Genomic DNA, 19148 nt, shown 5'->3' with positions numbered 1-19148 from the left:
ACTCACTGCAGTGAATGCAGTCAGTCCTGTCCCACGAACTTTGGCTCAAATAAAAAAAAAAATTAAGGATCTCAAAAGAGAGACGAAAAAAAAGTGTAAAGTTGTTTATTTATATACATTAATACTTATTTATTGCACAAATACTTTTGGTTTTACAAAATTACAACTAAATTATTTACAGTGTCAAAACAATACAATGAACGCAAAACTACTGGCGGTGGGTCAGAACCATCGGACAGTGACATGGAGCCCTTTGACGAACAAATGATAAATGTCATTGGAAAAACCTCCATTAGGGGCATACCTGGTGGAGGTTTTGATTCTATGCGGCCAGTAGCTTCTGCTGCGATGCAAGATGTATTTCCAGAAATTAACATGGTTGAAACCTCGGTTGAACCAAATAATTTAATTCTTAATATACCAATGATGGTTGAAACATTTACCCAAACAAGTCCACAGTAAAAATGTCAAACATAAATAAGTAATATAAAAATTGACATACTAAATTTTTTACAGCTTAACTTTTCAAGAACAGGCAACGCAAACAGATTTTTGGTAATTAAACCTATAACTTTTATTTTTCATCATCTTATAAATGTAGTAACATGTAAAGACTAATTAGAAAATAACAAAGGTAATCTAATATAGAAGTTTCTATTAGTTCCATACAAGAACAACTTCTGCGGCAAGGGCAGGAACAGCTGGAGCTCATGCGGAGGCAGACACTGGCTCAAGAAAGAATGGTGCAACTTTTTGTCGAATATATAAGAAATATGCGACAATTATTGTATTCTTGTTCATTTATTTATTTAAAACTGTTATGTTGCAAAATTTGTTCTCTTAAAAATACATATACTTTTTTAAATTACAAAACAGTGTTTTTAACAGTGCTTTAGAAGATTTATTTATCAAATATTGTTCTTTTCAAATGCCTTATAAATAATTAATACTAATGATTCAAGGCACAGTTGCATAAAGTTATAGGAACAAAGCAAACATCCCCTGACATATAATTACCTAATTACTGCATAATATTGAAGATTATTATCTAGATATTATATAAATGTACTTAACCTATGGATATTTTGATACTTCGACGTAGATTGTCCAGAAGAAATTTTCTGAAATTGTCACAAGCATTGTTTTAAAAATTTTGAAGTTTGAGACCCTCAATCTAAAGGTATTTCTTTAGCACATCTAGATATTGATGTCAAATAAAGAAAAATAATATATAGGGTGATTTCTAATATATTATACCATAATATTTTTTAATGGTACAGAATTACTCAAAAATAAGGGAGATCAGAAGCCACATTTCATTTAGTAAAAAAAATTAACTTCATATCTTAAATAACGTGTTCAAATTTGTATTAGAATATGTAAATTAAATAGCCGTTGGCTAACAGATAAAAGAGGAATGGAATGGTCAAAGGGGTGGGAAAATTAAGAGATAACATCCTGTGTATATTTTGTTATATACTCAAATAAACTAACACTTGTACCTTGTACTAAAGAAATCTACAACATTTTTGAGTGATATTACAAAAATATTTTATGGTATTTACTACATTCAGCAGATTTCATCTCAGTAGGCATTTTGTATATACAGGGTGTTTTTGAATGGAGTAGCATAAATGATACCAGTGAATCTACATCTGCACACGATCTGCAAAAAATCGCCTTGGTAAAATGTTCACCCCTGAAGAGATAAGGGCCATCAAAGTTTCCAAAAAAATTATGAAAATAGGCTGTAATTTGAAAACCGAACGAGGTACAAATAACAAATTTTTTACAGGTTGTTTACTAATACAGATGCGAGTTTTCAACTATTTTTCGAAAATTTTAACCCCTCGAAAGGGGTTGAAATAACCACCCCTCAAGCCATTTTTTGCCATAACTTTTATATTTCGTAAAAACTCGATATCCAAAAATACGCATTAGATAAACTGGTTCTTTTAGAAACTTTTACCTCTCTAGCAATTTTCCTTTAAAACTTTTCGTTTATTAATAAAAAAATAAAATGTATTACCATTCACCTCACACCGTATATGATTGCAATCAATCAAAGAAAAACTAAGTGTGCTGCTGTCATGCCAGTTGTCACAATTAACTCTTCTGTAAGTTGTCACTGTTATCAGCTAAATACTTTTTGGGTGTAAATTAACAAGAATTATGCCAAATTTTACTAATGATGAATATGTGGACATGCTACAAGTGTTTTTTTCTACGATCGTGCAAAATTTACTACTTATTGCACTACCTACTGTGCCAAAAGTTTAACTTTTTTTACAGTAGTACAAAAAAAATATTGATTACAAGTTTAATCTAAGCATATCCATAAGTACCTAACGTCTGACATTGACAATTTGCGCAATTAATTTCCAGTTGTCAGTTAAAATTTTAATATTATTATATAAAATACTGTTAAATAAAATTTGAAATAAAAACAATCGTAGAAAAAATGTTGCGTGCAACAGGTGCAAAAAGCATATTTGTTGCACTTAACATGATTGCAGCTCTCAACTTCGTCTCGAGCTGCAAACTTCATGCATCGTACAACAAATACACACTCTTTACAGTAGTTGCACAAATAACTGTTTGAATGTCGCAGAAACTTTTATTAAATAGAAGTACAATAATGAAAACGAAACTAAGAATAATTTATTATCAAAAAGAGAAAAAACAAAAAACTTAGTTAAAGGACATTTTCAAAATAATTGCCATTTCTTTCTAAACACAACCTAACACGTTTATCGAAGTTGTTACAAACTCAAGCAAAAATTATGGGATTGTTGCGAATCTCATCAGCCGCCGCGAATATTATTTCCTGTAGCTCTTCAACACTGTCAACTGGGGTCGCATAAACAATACTTTTTATATGTCCCCAAAAGAAAAAATCCATGGGCATTAGATCGGGAGAACGTGCAGGCCAAGAGATAGGTGCCTCATTGCCGCGACCTATCCAACGATTCGGGTAATTTAAATTAAGCCACCGCCTAACTACTACAGTGCTGTGAGCAGGAGCCCCGTCATGCATGTACCACATGGCCTGACATACATTTAATGGTACTTCCTCCAGAAGTGATGGTAGATGCTCATTTAAGAACTGCAAATATTCAACAGCACCAAGTCGATGAGGTAAAACAAAAGGGCCGACAAGCACATTTCCTACAATTCCTACCCAAATGTTTAAACTAAAATTATGTTGAAATGTTGTCATAGATACTTCGTGAGGATTTTCAGGAGCCCAGGAATGAAGATTGTGCATATTGGTTAAACCATGCCATGCCGGTGGTGAAAAGGATATAATAAATTATCATGGACAATATTCCAAACAAGACACTATGGGACACATTTAAGTGCATTGCTGTTTTTCTCGTACTAGTCTGACGATTTTCGTTAAACTCTTCAAGTACTGCATCCTCAAGATAAATAGTACGAACAGTAGGTCTTCGGCCGGTACCCTCAATATGCGGCTGTATTTTTCCAGTTTCCCGAAGTCTTCGTTCTACCGCCGAAAAAGTTTGTCTGTGGGGAACTTGACGATTTGGATATCTCTCATTATACGCTCTTGTTGCCGCAGCACAGTTTTTGCGACATTCAAAATACACTTGTAGCATGTCCACATATTCATCATTAGTAAAATTTGGCATAATTCTTGTTAATTTACACCCAAAAAGTATTTAGCTGATAACAGTGACAACTTACAGAAGAGTTAATTGTGACAACTGGCATGACAGCAGCACACTTAGTTTTTCTTTGATTGATTGCAATCATATACGGTGTGAGGTGAATGGTAATACATTTTATTTTTTTATTAATAAACGAAAAGTTTTAAAGGAAAATTGCTAGAGAGGTAAAAGTTTCTAAAAGAACCAGTTTATCTAATGCGTATTTTTGGATATCGAGTTTTTACGAAATATAAAAGTTATGGCAAAAAATGGCTTGAGGGGTGGTTATTTCAACCCCTTTCGAGGGGTTAAAATTTTCGAAAAATAGTTGAAAACTCGCATCTGTATTAGTAAACAACCTGTAAAAAATTTGTTATTTGTACCTCGTTCGGTTTTCAAATTACAGCCAATTTTCATAATATTTTTGGAAACTTTGGTGGCCCATATCTCTTCAGGGGTGAACATTTTACTAAGGCGATTTTTTGCAGATCGTGTTCTTTTGAAATGTAGATTCACTGGTATCATTTATGCCACTCCATTCAAAAACACCCTGTAGACAAAATGGTCTAAATTGTCTTATTTTTTGTCGCACCTGTTGATGATCGAGTAGTCTTGTGTCCAAAAACTTTTCTGGTAGACCCTTGTATATTAGTTATGGTATAGTCCATAGCTTTTTTGAAGACTGTTATGAAAATGTTAATAATTGATGTAAAACTTAAGAAGTAGCAACTATAGTTGCACCAATTCAGCAGTTCAGTAATTGTTTTATAACAAAATTATTTTTCACTCTACAAGCAATTCAAAATTATAACAATCATCATTCATAATTTATGAATATTATTTTTATAAATAATTAATTGAGATTAGGCCTGGATTTGGGGCGGGCTAGCCCAGAACCTCACAAGATCGGGGGACCTCGGCAAGATCCAGGCCTCACCATAGGTTAATCCGGCCCTGATTGAGACAACTGATAATTAATTTACCCTACCATAGAAAACTCGCAGGCTCACAGATTTAAATGGTGAAATTAAATTTTTTACTCTGATAACATACTGTTGTGGATTATAATTTTGTGTTCCCCGTTTTAATTTATTGTTAATTGTCTATCTCTATATCCATAAGACTTTTTCTTGGGGTGGACCTAGGGCTACTGCAAGCTCCATGGAGGCCTCCAAAAAAAAAAAAGAAAATTGGCAATCAACAACTTCCCGATATAATATTTCAAAACTCTAATAAGAAGCACCAACTTCTTATTAGAATCAAACGAAAAAGAGCTGAAATATTATATCAGGATGTAAACGACTTACCAATATGAGGAAGATATTATTGGATCTTTTTTTTCTGAGGTGGACACCGGGCTGTTTGGAGTGGGCCTTACACACCCCTGCTCCCCCCCTAGCTATGCCCATATGTACATCATTCCCTAGACAATGGAAAGATGTTAAAGATGTTAATGTTACCCAAAACTTAAGTCTTATTTGCAATACTATAATTTTGCTAGTTTATCTTTTTCAATAGGTTTTTATTTTTACAAATAGACAAGAAAACAGTGAATAAAGTAGAATGTATATCATTGAACGCAGAATATAATGAGCTATATAATTGTGGAAAAGTATAGAAGCATATTCTATCCAGGGTGTAAATGATAAGTTTAGCCAAAATTTAATGGCATATTCTACTAGTGAAAATAATCAACTTTTGCCCTATAAAAATTTTTGATAGGACGCTTCCCTACGGAGATACATTGTGTTAAAATATTTATATTACTTTTCTTGTAACTTGTATGAAAAATAACCAGTAAACCTTTTGTAATACACAATACAGTGACGTGTAGTGTTTTGAAATCTCTCAAAAATTTTAGATATTGAATTTATTGTTACACATTTAGCAATCGATAGAAAATGATAAATAGCAATGTAAGTACTTAAGTATCTTCTTATTTGATTTCCCAATTATCTAAAGATCCGTAAATTTTACGAATACTTTACAATGTTCATTTTTTAATAGTAGGTATCTCGCTTATTATCAGAGATGGACCCAACAAACCATAGTCATATAGACTATGGTCGACAGGGAATGTTCTATCTAAATATGTAAAAATATACGGGTGTTCCATTTAAATTAACAAAGTTATCAGCGTCCATTTTGTTTGGACCTGAATTGTTTTTCAACTATCATTTTCGAAAAATTCATAAAAAATCGGGCAACGTTTGTATTTCACATTTTTTTAGTGAATTACCCTGTACCTACCTAAGTAGGTGCTAAAAAATTGTCTTTAATTACATCTTACAATATTAATGCGATTTAAACAATTAGTGCCAAGGTTGATTATGTAGCAGTGATATTAATTTTGTTGGCACTAAGGATACCAAGGATAGAAGGAGTGTTTAAAGAATTATCTATTCTACCTAAATTATTTATTAGATATATTTATACATAAAAAAATAACAAATTTTTTACCACGTTTTTATACAATACTTATTCATAATTTGAAGTTTGCAGAGAAACTCAATTGTAGTGTCCATATTTTCTCAGAACCCAATCCTGATGCTCTGTGAAAGTATGGAATTTTCTTGTAAACAGTCATCGATTTTTTTTTGCAATTTTGCCTTCCATATAGATCTATGAGATCCAATTAAATGTTTCAGAGGTTGTTCAAATGATAATAAATTATTTCCTAATAGTATCATTAGGTTCATTAAAAATTTTCCAAAAGATTTATCTGTATTCAAATTATTTTCGCTATTTGACAGAATTTCAAATAATCTATTGAGTGTGTCAAATTCTATTTGAGGGACTATTAACAATTCTATAACGGGAAAATAGTTGTCCTGGAACTTTTCACATGTAAAAACCAATTTTCTAAAAAAAAAGAAAAAATTAATACAATAAAGAAAATAATAGATAAGAAATGTTTTTAATAGCCTTCGCTGATATTACAAAATAACATTGTTATTTTGTTTTATCTTATTTATGTAGGTATGTAATAGTTTTATGTGACTGTTTATACAGAGTAAGTTTAAATCCAACGGGATTTCAAGGTATCTTAGAAACATCAAAGATAGACAAAAACTAATAACATTTTCTTGAGCTTGATTTTAAAAACTCAAATATTTCCATTTCTTTTTGAAGGCCTGTTTTGTATTATCAGTAGCACCATAAATTTTGTACAATTAAGTTACACTTATCAGTTTACTATCATTGATTATTTAAAATTCAAGAGATTGTGCAATGTAAAGTGTTTTCCTAAACAGTTATTATATTTATTTATTGTTTACACTGTTTAAAATGTTTACAAACCCTACTAAAGAACAAGAGTATAATAAGAAAGAAAAATACATAATAGGAATTAGTGCAAAATAATAATGGGCATACGTTGCATATTGAAGTCAACATATCTCGAAAACAAGTAAATCTGCTTGATTCAAATCAGTTTATTTTCAACTAAGGAAGCTATCCTTGAAGTACGTCATATTTTTTACTGAACTATAGGTAATGTTGATTAAATAGGTACCAATCAAAATTATATCCCCAAATCTACAAAATCAAAGCGGATTAAATCCATATATGCAGTTAAACTGAAGTAGCCCTAATTTATTATTTGGTAATGACTTTATAATATAGTCATCATTTATGATTATTATTAATCATTCACATATTTTTAAGTATGACATGTATATAGGGGTATGACATGAATATAGGGAAAAACTTTATATAGAATAAATTATAATACTATAAATTAATTAATATTTATTTTTTTTATTTAATTTAAATTTATTTCAATTAAAATTTTTAATGATGATTTATTTCCTTTATTTTATTTAGTGTTGCTGGATGACGTTGTAACTATTTATTGTTGAGCGTCATTTATAGTATTTTAAAATAAATTATTTCCTTTTAATGTGAAATGAATATTATTTTGAATATAAAATTTGAATGAATTGTAGTATTTTTAAAGATGTAAATATTCCCAAAATTCAACTTACCGAGCTAGCTAATTATTCTTGGATGCCAGATAATTTCAGTCATGTAGTTTGATTTTATTTTCAATATAGATTTCTAACTATTTTTTTTATGTCCACTATTTTTAAAGATTGCACTTTGAATTGGATTCTATTTTACAAACTTATTAATTTCAATGACAGCAAAGTTTTTTAATTTTGGTTTTGTTTTATAAAAATTGTTTATAGTCAGAAATTTAAATTTAGCATGATGACAAATTCTTTAATCTCAGTAGTCGGTTCTATAATGATTATCTGATTTCTATGTGAATTTTAGATATTGCTATTTTTCAGAAAACAAAATAGTATGTATGGAATCTGTTTTTAAAAATTTTATATTTTTTCTAAGTTTATAAATTCTATCTACCCTATCTCTGTCCAACACCAAACTTATCTCTAACAAACAATACTTATTCTAGATATACAGTTTCTTTTACCTAATTACAACTTCTATTGTCTATGTCCACCTAGTCAACTCTCGTTCTGCAATCCTTTTATATTCCTCTTGTCTTAACAGCTAACTATCTTCGCTTTCCAATGCTTAATGTCTGCTGCCAACACCTCGCTACTCCTTGATTCAGTCTGGTACTAGTCTTGCTATTCTGCGCCCTGATTCTTCTTCCTTTTTCTGTTTTTCTACGACAGTCAAAATGATATTACTAACCTTTACTATATGGATTCTTTATTGGAAATTTATTTTCCCTTATTTCATATTTTAACTTCTTGGTCCTTTTATAAATACTCTGGTTTCTTTTACTAGTTTCCCTTACTGCAAGCCTTTGACATCTATCATGAATTAACTTCGTATCCTCAAATTTTCTCTTATACCTTCTAAGTTTATTTTCTTCTTTTGACTTTTTCAATACCTCCATTCAAATTCTCTTCTCCTTTTCTTTTTCTATATATTTTTCATTGGTTCTTCTTCGACAATTATTTATTTATTCTTCTTTATTTCACACAAAGAAAACCTCATACAATTTTTTTCTCTTAATTATTATCCTCCTCACTCTCGTATCCTAGTTACCCCACTTTTTTTAACCACTGCACTCTTATTTCTATTTACAAATAATTTTCTAATTATAGTTTCCACCTTGCACCCACCTATTTTACTATTTGATCTCTTTTATTAATTTAAACGCATATTCTCACTAAATTCATATTTTCTTATAAACTGTCACTTTATTCTTAACTGACTCAAATTAAAATTATCATCCTGTCACCATTTATCTTGGTATGTCTTTAATTAATGTATTTCTCATTTACTTTCAATTTCTACTTAATAATAAAACTTTTAATCAAATCCAACCTCTTACAATATAGGTATATTCCACACATAGATATATAAAAACTACTAATAAAGTGTTAGAATAGGTATCAGTTTTTTTGTCCTCCTGTAAGATTTTACTTTATACAGATGTCCTTTTCCAATCAACCGATTCAATTCCTCTCAAGGTCATATCTGTATTTAATAAGTGAAAAAGAAAAAATATTCATCAAGGAGAGAAGACTCAAAAGGTAATTAGAAATGTGGCATAAAAAGTACTTGTACAAAAACATTATGTGTTCCTTTACCTCAATAGTTTTTCTTTAAAATCCATATTCAAGCCGTCAACAAACTGTAAAAAAACTTTAGAATAACTTCCTTTCTGCAATAGACTTTGTGTCAGTTCTTCCAGAACATTTTCTGAAAATTTGATGCTAAAGTCATTTAACAACTGTTGCAATTGATCTGAATATTCTATAAGCTAAAAAGTAAATACTGATTATTCTGTTATTGTTGCATTAAAATTGTTCTATAAATATTTTTCACAGTATATACTTGCTCAAGTATATCGTGCAATATCAGAGCTGTTCCGAGTACAATGAAAAAGTACTCGAGTACTGAATATAAGTACTCTCGTATAAGAGTACTCAAGTACCAAGTACAGGTACAGTACCGTTGTACTTGAGTACCCATATAAGTACACAGTACCGAGTACATGTTAGTTATGAAATGTTGCAAGTAACGCTAAAGAAATGGGGCAATTAAGAGGTTAATTTAGAAGCACTAATGCAAAACTAGATACTAGCTGGCCTTTTGCCTCCATCAAATATTGATATTTCGCTTCATGTTAAGTATCAACTAAATACAGGGTGTTAAAAAAAGAGTGTAAAATATTTCAGGAGGTAATAGTATGAACCGAAATAAGCAGAAAAGTCTTAATAAACATGGGTCCGCAAAGTAACGGTTGCGGAGATATGGACCACTATTCGTTTTTCAAACATTTTATTTTATTAGGAATAAACCAACAAATGAAGCTTTTAACAAACAAAAAACAAAGTTACAGAAGATGTTCAAAGTGCCCCCCGTCCATTTCCAAGCAGGCACGACATCTTCGTCTCAACGATATTCGAACTCTTTCGAAAACACCCTCCTTGGTTTGGATTTCTTGACACTTTTGATTAATCCGTAGCTGCAGCTCTTCCAGGCTATTTACAGGAGTACCATACACTAATGTCTTCAAATATCCCCAAACAAAGAAATCTAGAGGGTCCAGGTCAGGCGATCTTAGAGGCCATAAAACAGGTCCGGCCCTTCCTACCCATTTATGTGGAAAAGTTTGGTGTAAATGCTCTCTAACGGCCATGAAAAAATAAGCTGGAGCACCATCATTTATTCCTAATAAAATATAATGTTTGAAAAACGAATAGTGGTCCATATCTCCGCAACCGTTACTTTGCGGACCCATGTTTATTAAGACTTTTCTGCTTATGTTGGTTCATACTATTACCTCCTTAAATATTTTACACTCTTTTTTTAACACCCTGTATAAAAATTGTCAACAAGGTCAGCTACCGGCTAGTATCTTGTTTTGCTTTGCATTAACTTTATTTTCGAATTATCTTTTTGAAGAATTTTGGTACTTACTTTATTCCTACTTAAAATAAAACATGTTTTCTTACAATCCTTTTTTATTAGCTTTAAAAATGACCAATTTGTGGTGTGAGGTAGCATAGCGTGCAGCGTGGCCGTTATTTGACAAATCAGCCCGCATAAGAATATACTCATTGCATAAGACAATATATTCGAGTACAATGAAGTAATCAAGTACACAGGAAAGTCTTTGAGTACATTTTTTGCGATCTAAAAAAAGTACTCGGAACTGAGTACCAAGTACACTGAAAGTACTTGGAGTACAGTGTTAGAGCACTTATATTCGAGTATCGCACAGCTCTCTGTATATAAGATGATTGAAAAAAGTACAATGCATAGTACCACACGATAGACCTCAATATTAAAAAATTCTGTTCACTTATTTCCAAATCCTTTTTATTTTCAAAATACAGGATGTTGAAATCAAAGTTGTTCCAAAAAAAAAACAATGATATTTTTTAATATATTGAAAGTGAAAGGCGATATTTAACAATAAGTAAAAATTAGTGACATGATTAGAAAGTTTATCGCAATGCGTCCAAGTGAAATCATCCCTCATTAATAGGTAAGGCATGTGTTATTATTTTACATAATTGTAATGCTATCAATATTTTCAAATGCTGAATATGTTGTTATAATTATTGTGACAGTAAAGTTACCACTGCTTGTCATGAGTGTAATCGTCTTAGATCTGACAGACGCCATCTGTACCACATTCAAGACATGCGTAGGAGGCGAGTATTTTGCAACGGAATGTTAAACTAGAGAATGACGTGCTATTTACAAAAATAGTGATCTGGACAGATAAAGCCACTTCTATGAGAAAGGGAATTTTGTACCAAAGAAACAACCACATTTGGTCTTATGAGAATCCACAGGTAGTGCAAGAATTCTTTAAAATGGTCTGCACACCCTTTAAAAAATATTTCCCTAAAACATGAACGAATAGCTGGTATCAGCTGCCCACTGTGGTAGAGGTCCTCGGGGATATATATATATATATATATACTCGTTATCCTGGGAAATGAATTGGTCGTGGTGAGCCTACAGTGCAAACTGCATGTTCACCAGATTTAACCCCGATAGATTATTTGAATAATTACATTTATTATTATTTTGATTTAAGTTGCTCTTATTTGTAAAGATAGTGGGTTAGTTTTCCAGGGAAAACTAAAACACGTAAGAAACTCTACCTCACAGGTAGTGTGGAAACGAGTATAAAGAATTTTGTTGATGTGTTTACAAATTCTACTTACTTTTAAGCATAAACATCAATATTCTTGTGATATTAGGGAAAAAATTCAAGTTACCTTTTTTACGTATTTTGTGCATTAGAATATAAATCCGTTACAATTAACTTATAAACAAAAAATCAATTTTTTTTAACAACTTCAACACCCTGTATCTCTAAAATGGGGCTATTCCAGACCAATGTTTATAAGGCAAACACATATTATTTTAAAGAGATGTATCTGCCCTCGAAGTTTCCTGCATAAAATTTGGACCACCCTGTATACGGGGAGTTAATTAAGTACGTACACTCGACGCAAGATAAAGGTTTCCAATCTGAATCGTATTTTGTTTGAAATATGACGGCTTAACTGCTTGTCTATATGGGGCGTTCCCAATAAACTAGTGTGGCAATATTTTACCGTCACATCTGACATTTTACGAGTTTTGTGCAAAAATGTTTTCCTGGTAGATTGGCATTTTTAAAATGGGACTAATCGGCAAACTCTTATAGCAGACCCCGTATGCATTTTTTATTATCTTGTTTCTATTAAAAGAGTTGCATTTATATTACAATAGAAAAATAGATTAATCCTAGTTAATAAATCTTGTGAAACATCTACTACCTACTTACGAATAGATAGATTGAATGGATTTAAGAAAATTAAAAATTTTAATTTTTTTTTAAATTTTGAAAACCCTGCAGCTCGGAAACGGCGGCCTTAAGAGCCTACGTGTGTGTAATAAAATCTACTTAATTTTAGCCACAGAAGGGGCCTCTGGTTTTTCTGTATGCTATTAATGAACGCTGTATAGGTGCCCGCACTGAAATCAGTTAAAGTTTCTTATAAAAGTTGAAAAATGAACGATTTTGTAATTTTTTTTCAATCTACTCTAAAAAATGTAATTTTTCTTTTCAGAGAAATAGATATAATTTTTAATTTTTAATAAGTTATAACAATTTCAAACTTTTAATCGTTAATTTTAATGTAACAAATCTAAAACAATTTTTTTTTCTATACTATATTCGATTGATTATTTAAAATAATGAAAAGTTGCCTTCGAATTTTTTTTTACGTTTGTTTTTTAGACAGATACTAATTTATTTACCTTTTTATATTTTGAATTTTATTTAGCTCCAACGACACTGCCAGGACAAAGATAAAAAATCACGTTCGCTTTGTCGCACTCATGGTACCGAAGTTGTGAACAACTCGCATGCTTTTGACAAAGATAGATTATTTCATTCGCTATTGTCAATGCGCGTGCATCAGTAAACATGTGTTTCTTTAAATTATTGTATGCTCAATATCCATTGTTAATCTCAAAAAGGTAAATACATATAATAAGGACTAATATTTTTTCTTTTAGCCTAAAACGGATTTAAACAGTTCACCCCCAAAAATAATATTTCCGTGATAACTCGGGTTCTAATCAATATTTTGGAATGAAACAAAATGGAAATTACTTCTTATAAAAAAAACATTTATGGGCTTATGTAATGCGTCAGTTGAATGAACAGTATGACGATATTCCACCAAATAGAGATACGCTCTGGGAACGTATACAAAATATTTGGAACGCTATAGACTTGAATTATATACGACGCCTTGTTACATCTATTCCAAACACATTACAAGCCGTTATTGATTCGGATGGTGGTTGGATATATTATTAGACTGGTTTGTTTTTCATTGTCTATAAAATGATGTCAAAATAAGGAAATAAGTTCATAACATTATGGGCCCGGAAATGCTTCCTTTCTGAATTTTTAAAAAATCCTGTTTTTCTAAATATTTCGAAAACGATTTAAGATATTATGCTGAGCTTTGGTGTATAGTACAGTGGCAGTGTAATATCTTAAATCGTTTTCGAGATATTTAGAAAAAAACGGATTTTAAATTTCTTTTGACATCTATCTCAGAAAGGAAACATTTCCGGACCCATAATGTAATGAACTTATTTACTTATTTTCACTTCTAGAACACGTCCTTAAAATATTTCCCTTTCCTCCCGAAACTGTATAAGTTATAATAAAACTGTAGTTTACAATATTTTTTTATTTTGTTGCCTTCATGACCTACCTACCTATTTTCTGCAGAATATGACACAAATTCTTATTTCAAAATTAATTTTCTCAGGGACAAGAAAAGTAATGTGGCAAGACAAAATAATTTCAAAACCTCTTCTCTTTTTATAATGCATATACTTCAGGCCTGCAATTTTTTGTTATGTGTCATTATACACGTGCCTACATAAAAAAAAATATGACACGCCCCTAATTATTGATGCCCCTTTAAAAGTAGTATGCCTTTTAGATTGGAAACCTTTATCTTGCGTCGAGTGTACAATAAATTCAACAGACAATTATTTGAGTGATTTTAAGACAAAAAGTTCATATTAACATTGGTCTGCAGATGCTTCGTTTTCAAGATAGAGGGTGTTAAAATTTTGTAAAAAAATTTATATTTCGTAAATATCTTAAATACCCTATACCCAATTTTGTTGTAATTTGGCATTGTTACTTGTAGTATTAAGGGGCTAATTTAATCCCAACTTGATTAGATTTGTTAAGTCCAGTGTCGTCTCGAGCGGTACCTTAATAATTATTTTCAACAAAAAAAATGTACGTCACTGACTTTTTTGTAATTTTTAAATTTTTTTTTGGATTAAGCAACTAAAAATACACCTTTTTTGTCTCTTTCATGTTTTTCGTATCTAAATTAGTTTTTGGAGAAAAAAAATAAAATCCACTTAATTGCATATCCCTGGACCACACAAGAAACATTATAAATATTCGTTAGGGTATCGCTTGGGACACCACTGGACTTAACAAATCTATTCAAGTTTGGATTAAATTAGCCACTTAACACTACAAATAGCACTGCCAAATTACAACAAAATTGGGTAAAGGGTGTTTAAGATATTTACAAAATAGCATTTTTTTTACAAAAGTTTAACACCCTGTATCTTGAAAACAAAGGACCAATATTTATATGGACTTTTGTCTTAAAATCACTCAAATAATCGTCTGTTGAATTTATTGTACATACTTAATTAACACCCTGCATATGTGTATATAAAACAGTATTATAAAACTTCGTGCTCCAATTCACCATCCACCGTTGACCATAAAAAAAGTGATTGGTGAAAATTTTGAATTTTGTCATTGTCAGGTGCAACTTGCAAACTTTCCATCAATATAGTCATATGCTGTAACCGTGCAATAGATGTGTGATTGTAAGACAGTTACATAAACCTTGATATTTTGAATGGAACTTTTTCACTTCTTACAGCACCTATACTGAAAGAATTTCTTTTATAAAATTTGATATGTAGGGTTTCAAAAGTAAATAGTAAATGCAATATTCGAAAGAGACTTCCATGCAGGATACTGAATGGATTTGTCTAGTTTCTGAAGCAAACAATGTGAATTGCTATTAAAAACGGATTTTTAATAAAATATCAATTTTCATCATATGTGGATTTGTCGGGTTTCTCAAATAAGTGATTAATTTCATTTGGAGAGCAGTTAAACAAAAGATATACGAAGTACCATACCCAAAAATCTAAGAGGAATAATAGACTCACGTTACAGGTCCACCACAACCCATTCATATCTGAGGATAATAAACATCTGTCTTAAGTTTATGAGACAAACAGCAACCTACTTAGAATATTTTCATAATTATCACATAACAAGGACGTGTAAGTGTTAAGGTGAACTTAAATAAAATTAATTTGCCATGAAATGGTAGCAAATACGAAAAAAGAGACAATTTTTGTTTAAGATAAAATATCACATTCAAATAAGAAGGTACCTACCAGTTCTCATTACTTACATGGCCATACTACTTTATTTGTCGAACTAAATAAACCGCTTAGCTATATCTCCTTCACTAATGGCTTACTAGCCATCAGTGAAGTACTAGTCAAATGTCATCTCATGTATTTTATGTAGATTGATGAAACTTTATCTAATGGTTTTAATAATTAAAGGCAAAAGTTTGTTGGCATACAAATCTGTCAACCAGTGGCAGAGATACCGAGTAACACTGATATCCCCAGAATTTTTACTCTACCGAGTTTTTTGGAAATTCCTTAGTGGCATTTGATTTGTATTTCAAACAAAACAGTTATCTTTCATTTTATATAAATAACAAGTGTTTTTCAAGTTAGGTACCTACGATATTTTTTAATTTAAAAGTATAAATTTTAAAAAAGTACCTATAAGAATTTTAAGTTTGAAATTTTATTTTAAATAAAATGTAACCATCAAAAACCCAAAAAAATCATTGCTGTAGAAATTTTCAATTATCCAACATCTAACATATGGAGGCACAACTTCCAAAAAAATGTAAAATGTTTATGCCACTTATTTTTTTAGACTTTGATTTTCGTATAGTCGAGGAAATAAAGCACTAAAAACGGCTTTACCTCTGAAATCTGTGCAGTAAGATGGATTGTGATGCGGTTTTTTGCATTCAATTCGTTAGAGCGTCCAGAAAGTTTATGACCCTATGTGATCAATGAGAAATGAAAATTGCATTGGTACATAAGAAAAATGCATTTTTAAAATTGCGTCTTGAAGAGTTAAAGTATGAAAAATTTACAACTCGGAAAATATTGACGGAAATGAGTTCGGGGGTTCTTGGGGTCGCTGAACACAAATATCACGACGGCAACGGTCTCCGAGGTACCTAGTGCCCAGAGTGGCCGGTTTCCACGTCGTCTCCTGCAGTTTTGTGGAAATTTGTTATAAACTTAGCCGAAACTTGTTACCTCGGGGTTTTTGGGGTCGCTCAACACGAATATCACAACTGCAACGGTCTCCGAGGTACCTAGTGCTCTCGGGTGGCCGGTTTCAATGTCGTCTCCTGGAGTTTTCTGGAAATTCGTCATAAACTTAGCCGAAACTCGTTACCTCGGGGTTTTTGGGGTCGATCAACACGAATATGACGACGGTAACGGTCCTCAAGGAACCTAGTACCCAGGATGGCTGGTTTATGTGACAACTATTACATTCTTAATTATTTTTTATTATAAAAATACTTTTATTCATTACAAAAAATACGTTTTTTAAAATACATATTAATACATACATATTTATACATAAATATCTTAACAATTTTAATTTTTCTTATTTAATTTTTTAATTTTCGATATCTTTTTCATCTTCTTCATCTAGTGTTTCTACTTCCGAAGAAAATATATCATTTGCAGAATATTTTTTATTATTCGTGCAATTAATGCCTGCCCAATTTTGCACGTGATGCTGCAGTTCAATCCGTGCTTCCTACATCCACATGAAGTTCCGCAATCGGTTTTGCACTCACAGAAAATCATATTCATGATCCTTGGTGGACCGTTGCTGTCGTGAAATTCGTGTTGAGCGACCTCAAAAACCCCGAGGTAACGAGTTTCGGCCAAGTTTATAACGAATTTTCACAAAACTCCAGGCGACGACGTGGAAACCGGCCACCCTGGGCACTAGGTACCTCGGAGACCTTTGCCGTTGTGATATTTGTGTTCAGCGACCCCAGAAACCCTCGAGTAGCAAAATTGAACTTATTTCCGTCAATATTTTCCGAGTTATAAATTTTTCATATTTTAACTCTTCGAGACGCAATTTTAAAAATGCATTTTTCTTATGCACCGATGCAATTTTCATTTCTCATTGATCACATAGGGTCACAAACTTTCTGGACGCTCTAACGAATCGAATGCAAAAAACCGCATCACGATCCATCTTACTGCACAGATTTCAGAGGTTCAGCGCTTTATTTCCTCGACTAGTACTATAGTGTAGGTATTTAAAATGTGATTTTTAACAATAAGTTTCCATATCTTTTTGTTTAAAATATTTTGAAGATTTTTAAAATGTATTCAACTTATTAAAAAAAATACTAATAAAAAAATAAAATAATTAATAATTCATATAAAATAGAAGAAAATCTTGGAAACACAATTAGTAATCAAATACCTCCTTAGTAGCATACAAATTTTGGTTTCCTATGAGTTATTATTCCCCAATATCTATTATACTGATTTTGACATATTTGTATAGGTACCGATTTAACAAATCTTTGTTTTTGATTAGTTAAATCATTGCCCAAATTTCATCAAACTACCGGAGATATTTAAAAAATATATTTCTTTTAAATTTCAGTCTATTGTATCTCGAAACCAAAAGCAATTTAGATACGTGTGAAATAAAATATACCTACATTGTCAAAAGATGTCATAATTTTTTTAATTTTGTGTATTTCCAATCATTTGGTGCACTATAATTTTTACATTTGAGCACTCACGCCTGTTTTCAGATTCTAGCACTTATGCATACTTAAAATTATTTTTTTATATTTTTGTTTTTAAAACAAAGTAATTACCTTTTCCAATAATAAATATCTTATATAATAAGATATAATTGAGTCACTACAAATATTTAGTGACATTAAAGATGTACCAAAATTTAAAACTTCCTCAAATTCTAATTTTGATAATAAACTAAAAATTTTCTGTTGATTGCATATTACACTACTCATAGGTAATATTGATAGCTTTTCCTCTGTTTGTAGATGTTCTTTGATTAAATGTAACATATCATCTGCGGTGAAGTCATTTACAGTTTTAATATTAGTATTCACATCTAAAAGATTTATTTGTGCCTGTTTAAAGTTACTAACAAACGATTCTTCTTCATCACTGCTTGTTAAATCTATAACATTATATTTGCCTTTACGATTCAAATCGTCAGCTTGTAAATTAAAATCCTAAAATCAGATTAAGTATTAATTAATTATATCTAGGTTAGAAATTAAAAAAATTACTACAGGAAGGAATTGACTAAGTGTTTGGTGCTCCATTAAATTACAATATTTTTTGTTTCTAACTTTTGCTGCTTGTAAAAATTGTAACAAGTGTTCCTCATTTTCTTTAAAGAATTCATATCGATACATTTAAACTTTCACGCTAACATGGCGTCCTCACTCCTCACCGCGCGCCATTATTCCATGGCTAGAAATTGGCCACAATGATTTGGGATCGAGGGGGATTATCCCTCTTTATCCTGCCTCATCTCGTGTAGGCCTGGACAGCCTTCGTAGGTGGGCCCCATCCGTCGTCTACCCCGACCGCAAATGCGGCCGGTGTAGGCGCTTTGTGGGACCTCCTTTTGTCCTGGCTGGGCCCCGCCGGCTAGGGCCCTTTCTTCTGGCGCTCTTCTTGCTTCGCCGGCTCGTCTGTGTAAACCCCGGGGGTAGTGTCATGTTTATGTGTGGTATGGTTGGGTAGGGTAGTGCGGCTATGCAGCCTGGGATGCGCTTTGCTAAG

General features: G+C 31.6%; 1 protein-coding gene across 4 annotated transcripts; it reads right to left on the bottom strand.

The window, feature by feature from the left end:
• Positions 1-6073: 6073 nt before the first annotated feature.
• LOC108915189 lies at positions 6074-18801 on the bottom strand. 4 transcript variants are annotated; one of them, XM_018721162.1, is made up of 5 exons: positions 18647-18801; positions 18206-18589; positions 9245-9417; positions 8110-8308; positions 6074-6533 (listed from the first exon to the last, which is right to left on the bottom strand). In XM_018721162.1, exons 1-4 carry the CDS (start codon positions 18773-18775, stop codon positions 8194-8196), a joined length of 801 nt encoding a protein of 266 aa, XP_018576678.1. In that variant the 5' UTR covers positions 18776-18801; the 3' UTR covers positions 6074-6533; positions 8110-8193. The 4 variants fall into 4 exon arrangements, with proteins under 4 accessions (XP_018576678.1, XP_018576675.1, XP_018576677.1 ...); XM_018721159.1 differs by lacking the exon at positions 8110-8308; XM_018721161.1 differs by lacking the exon at positions 8110-8308 and having other exon boundaries at positions 18650-18801.
• Between the last annotated feature and the right edge of the window lie 347 nt (positions 18802-19148).

This window comes from Anoplophora glabripennis, unplaced genomic scaffold (assembly GCF_000390285.2).
Source record: "Anoplophora glabripennis isolate ALB-LARVAE unplaced genomic scaffold, Agla_2.0 scaffold1385, whole genome shotgun sequence".
Classification (NCBI taxonomy): domain Eukaryota; kingdom Metazoa; phylum Arthropoda; class Insecta; order Coleoptera; family Cerambycidae; genus Anoplophora; species Anoplophora glabripennis.
The sequence above is the reverse complement of the archived record's forward strand: the minus strand, read 5'-3'. Positions and strand labels throughout refer to the sequence as shown.

Bases quoted from the DNA above. Each gene is read 5' to 3' on its own strand.
- LOC108915189 (XM_018721159.1), bottom strand. From the start codon at position 18,775: ATGTATCGATATGAATTCTTTAAAGAAAATGAGGAACACTTGTTACAA. The intron at 9,418-18,205 runs GTAATTACTTTG...TTTACTTTTTAG, and splicing joins GATATTTATTATTGGAAAAG to CTTATAGAATATTCAGATCA. The intron at 6,534-9,244 runs GTAAAGGAACAC...CTTTTTTTTTAG, and splicing joins TTTAAAGAAAAACTATTGAG to AAAATTGGTTTTTACATGTG.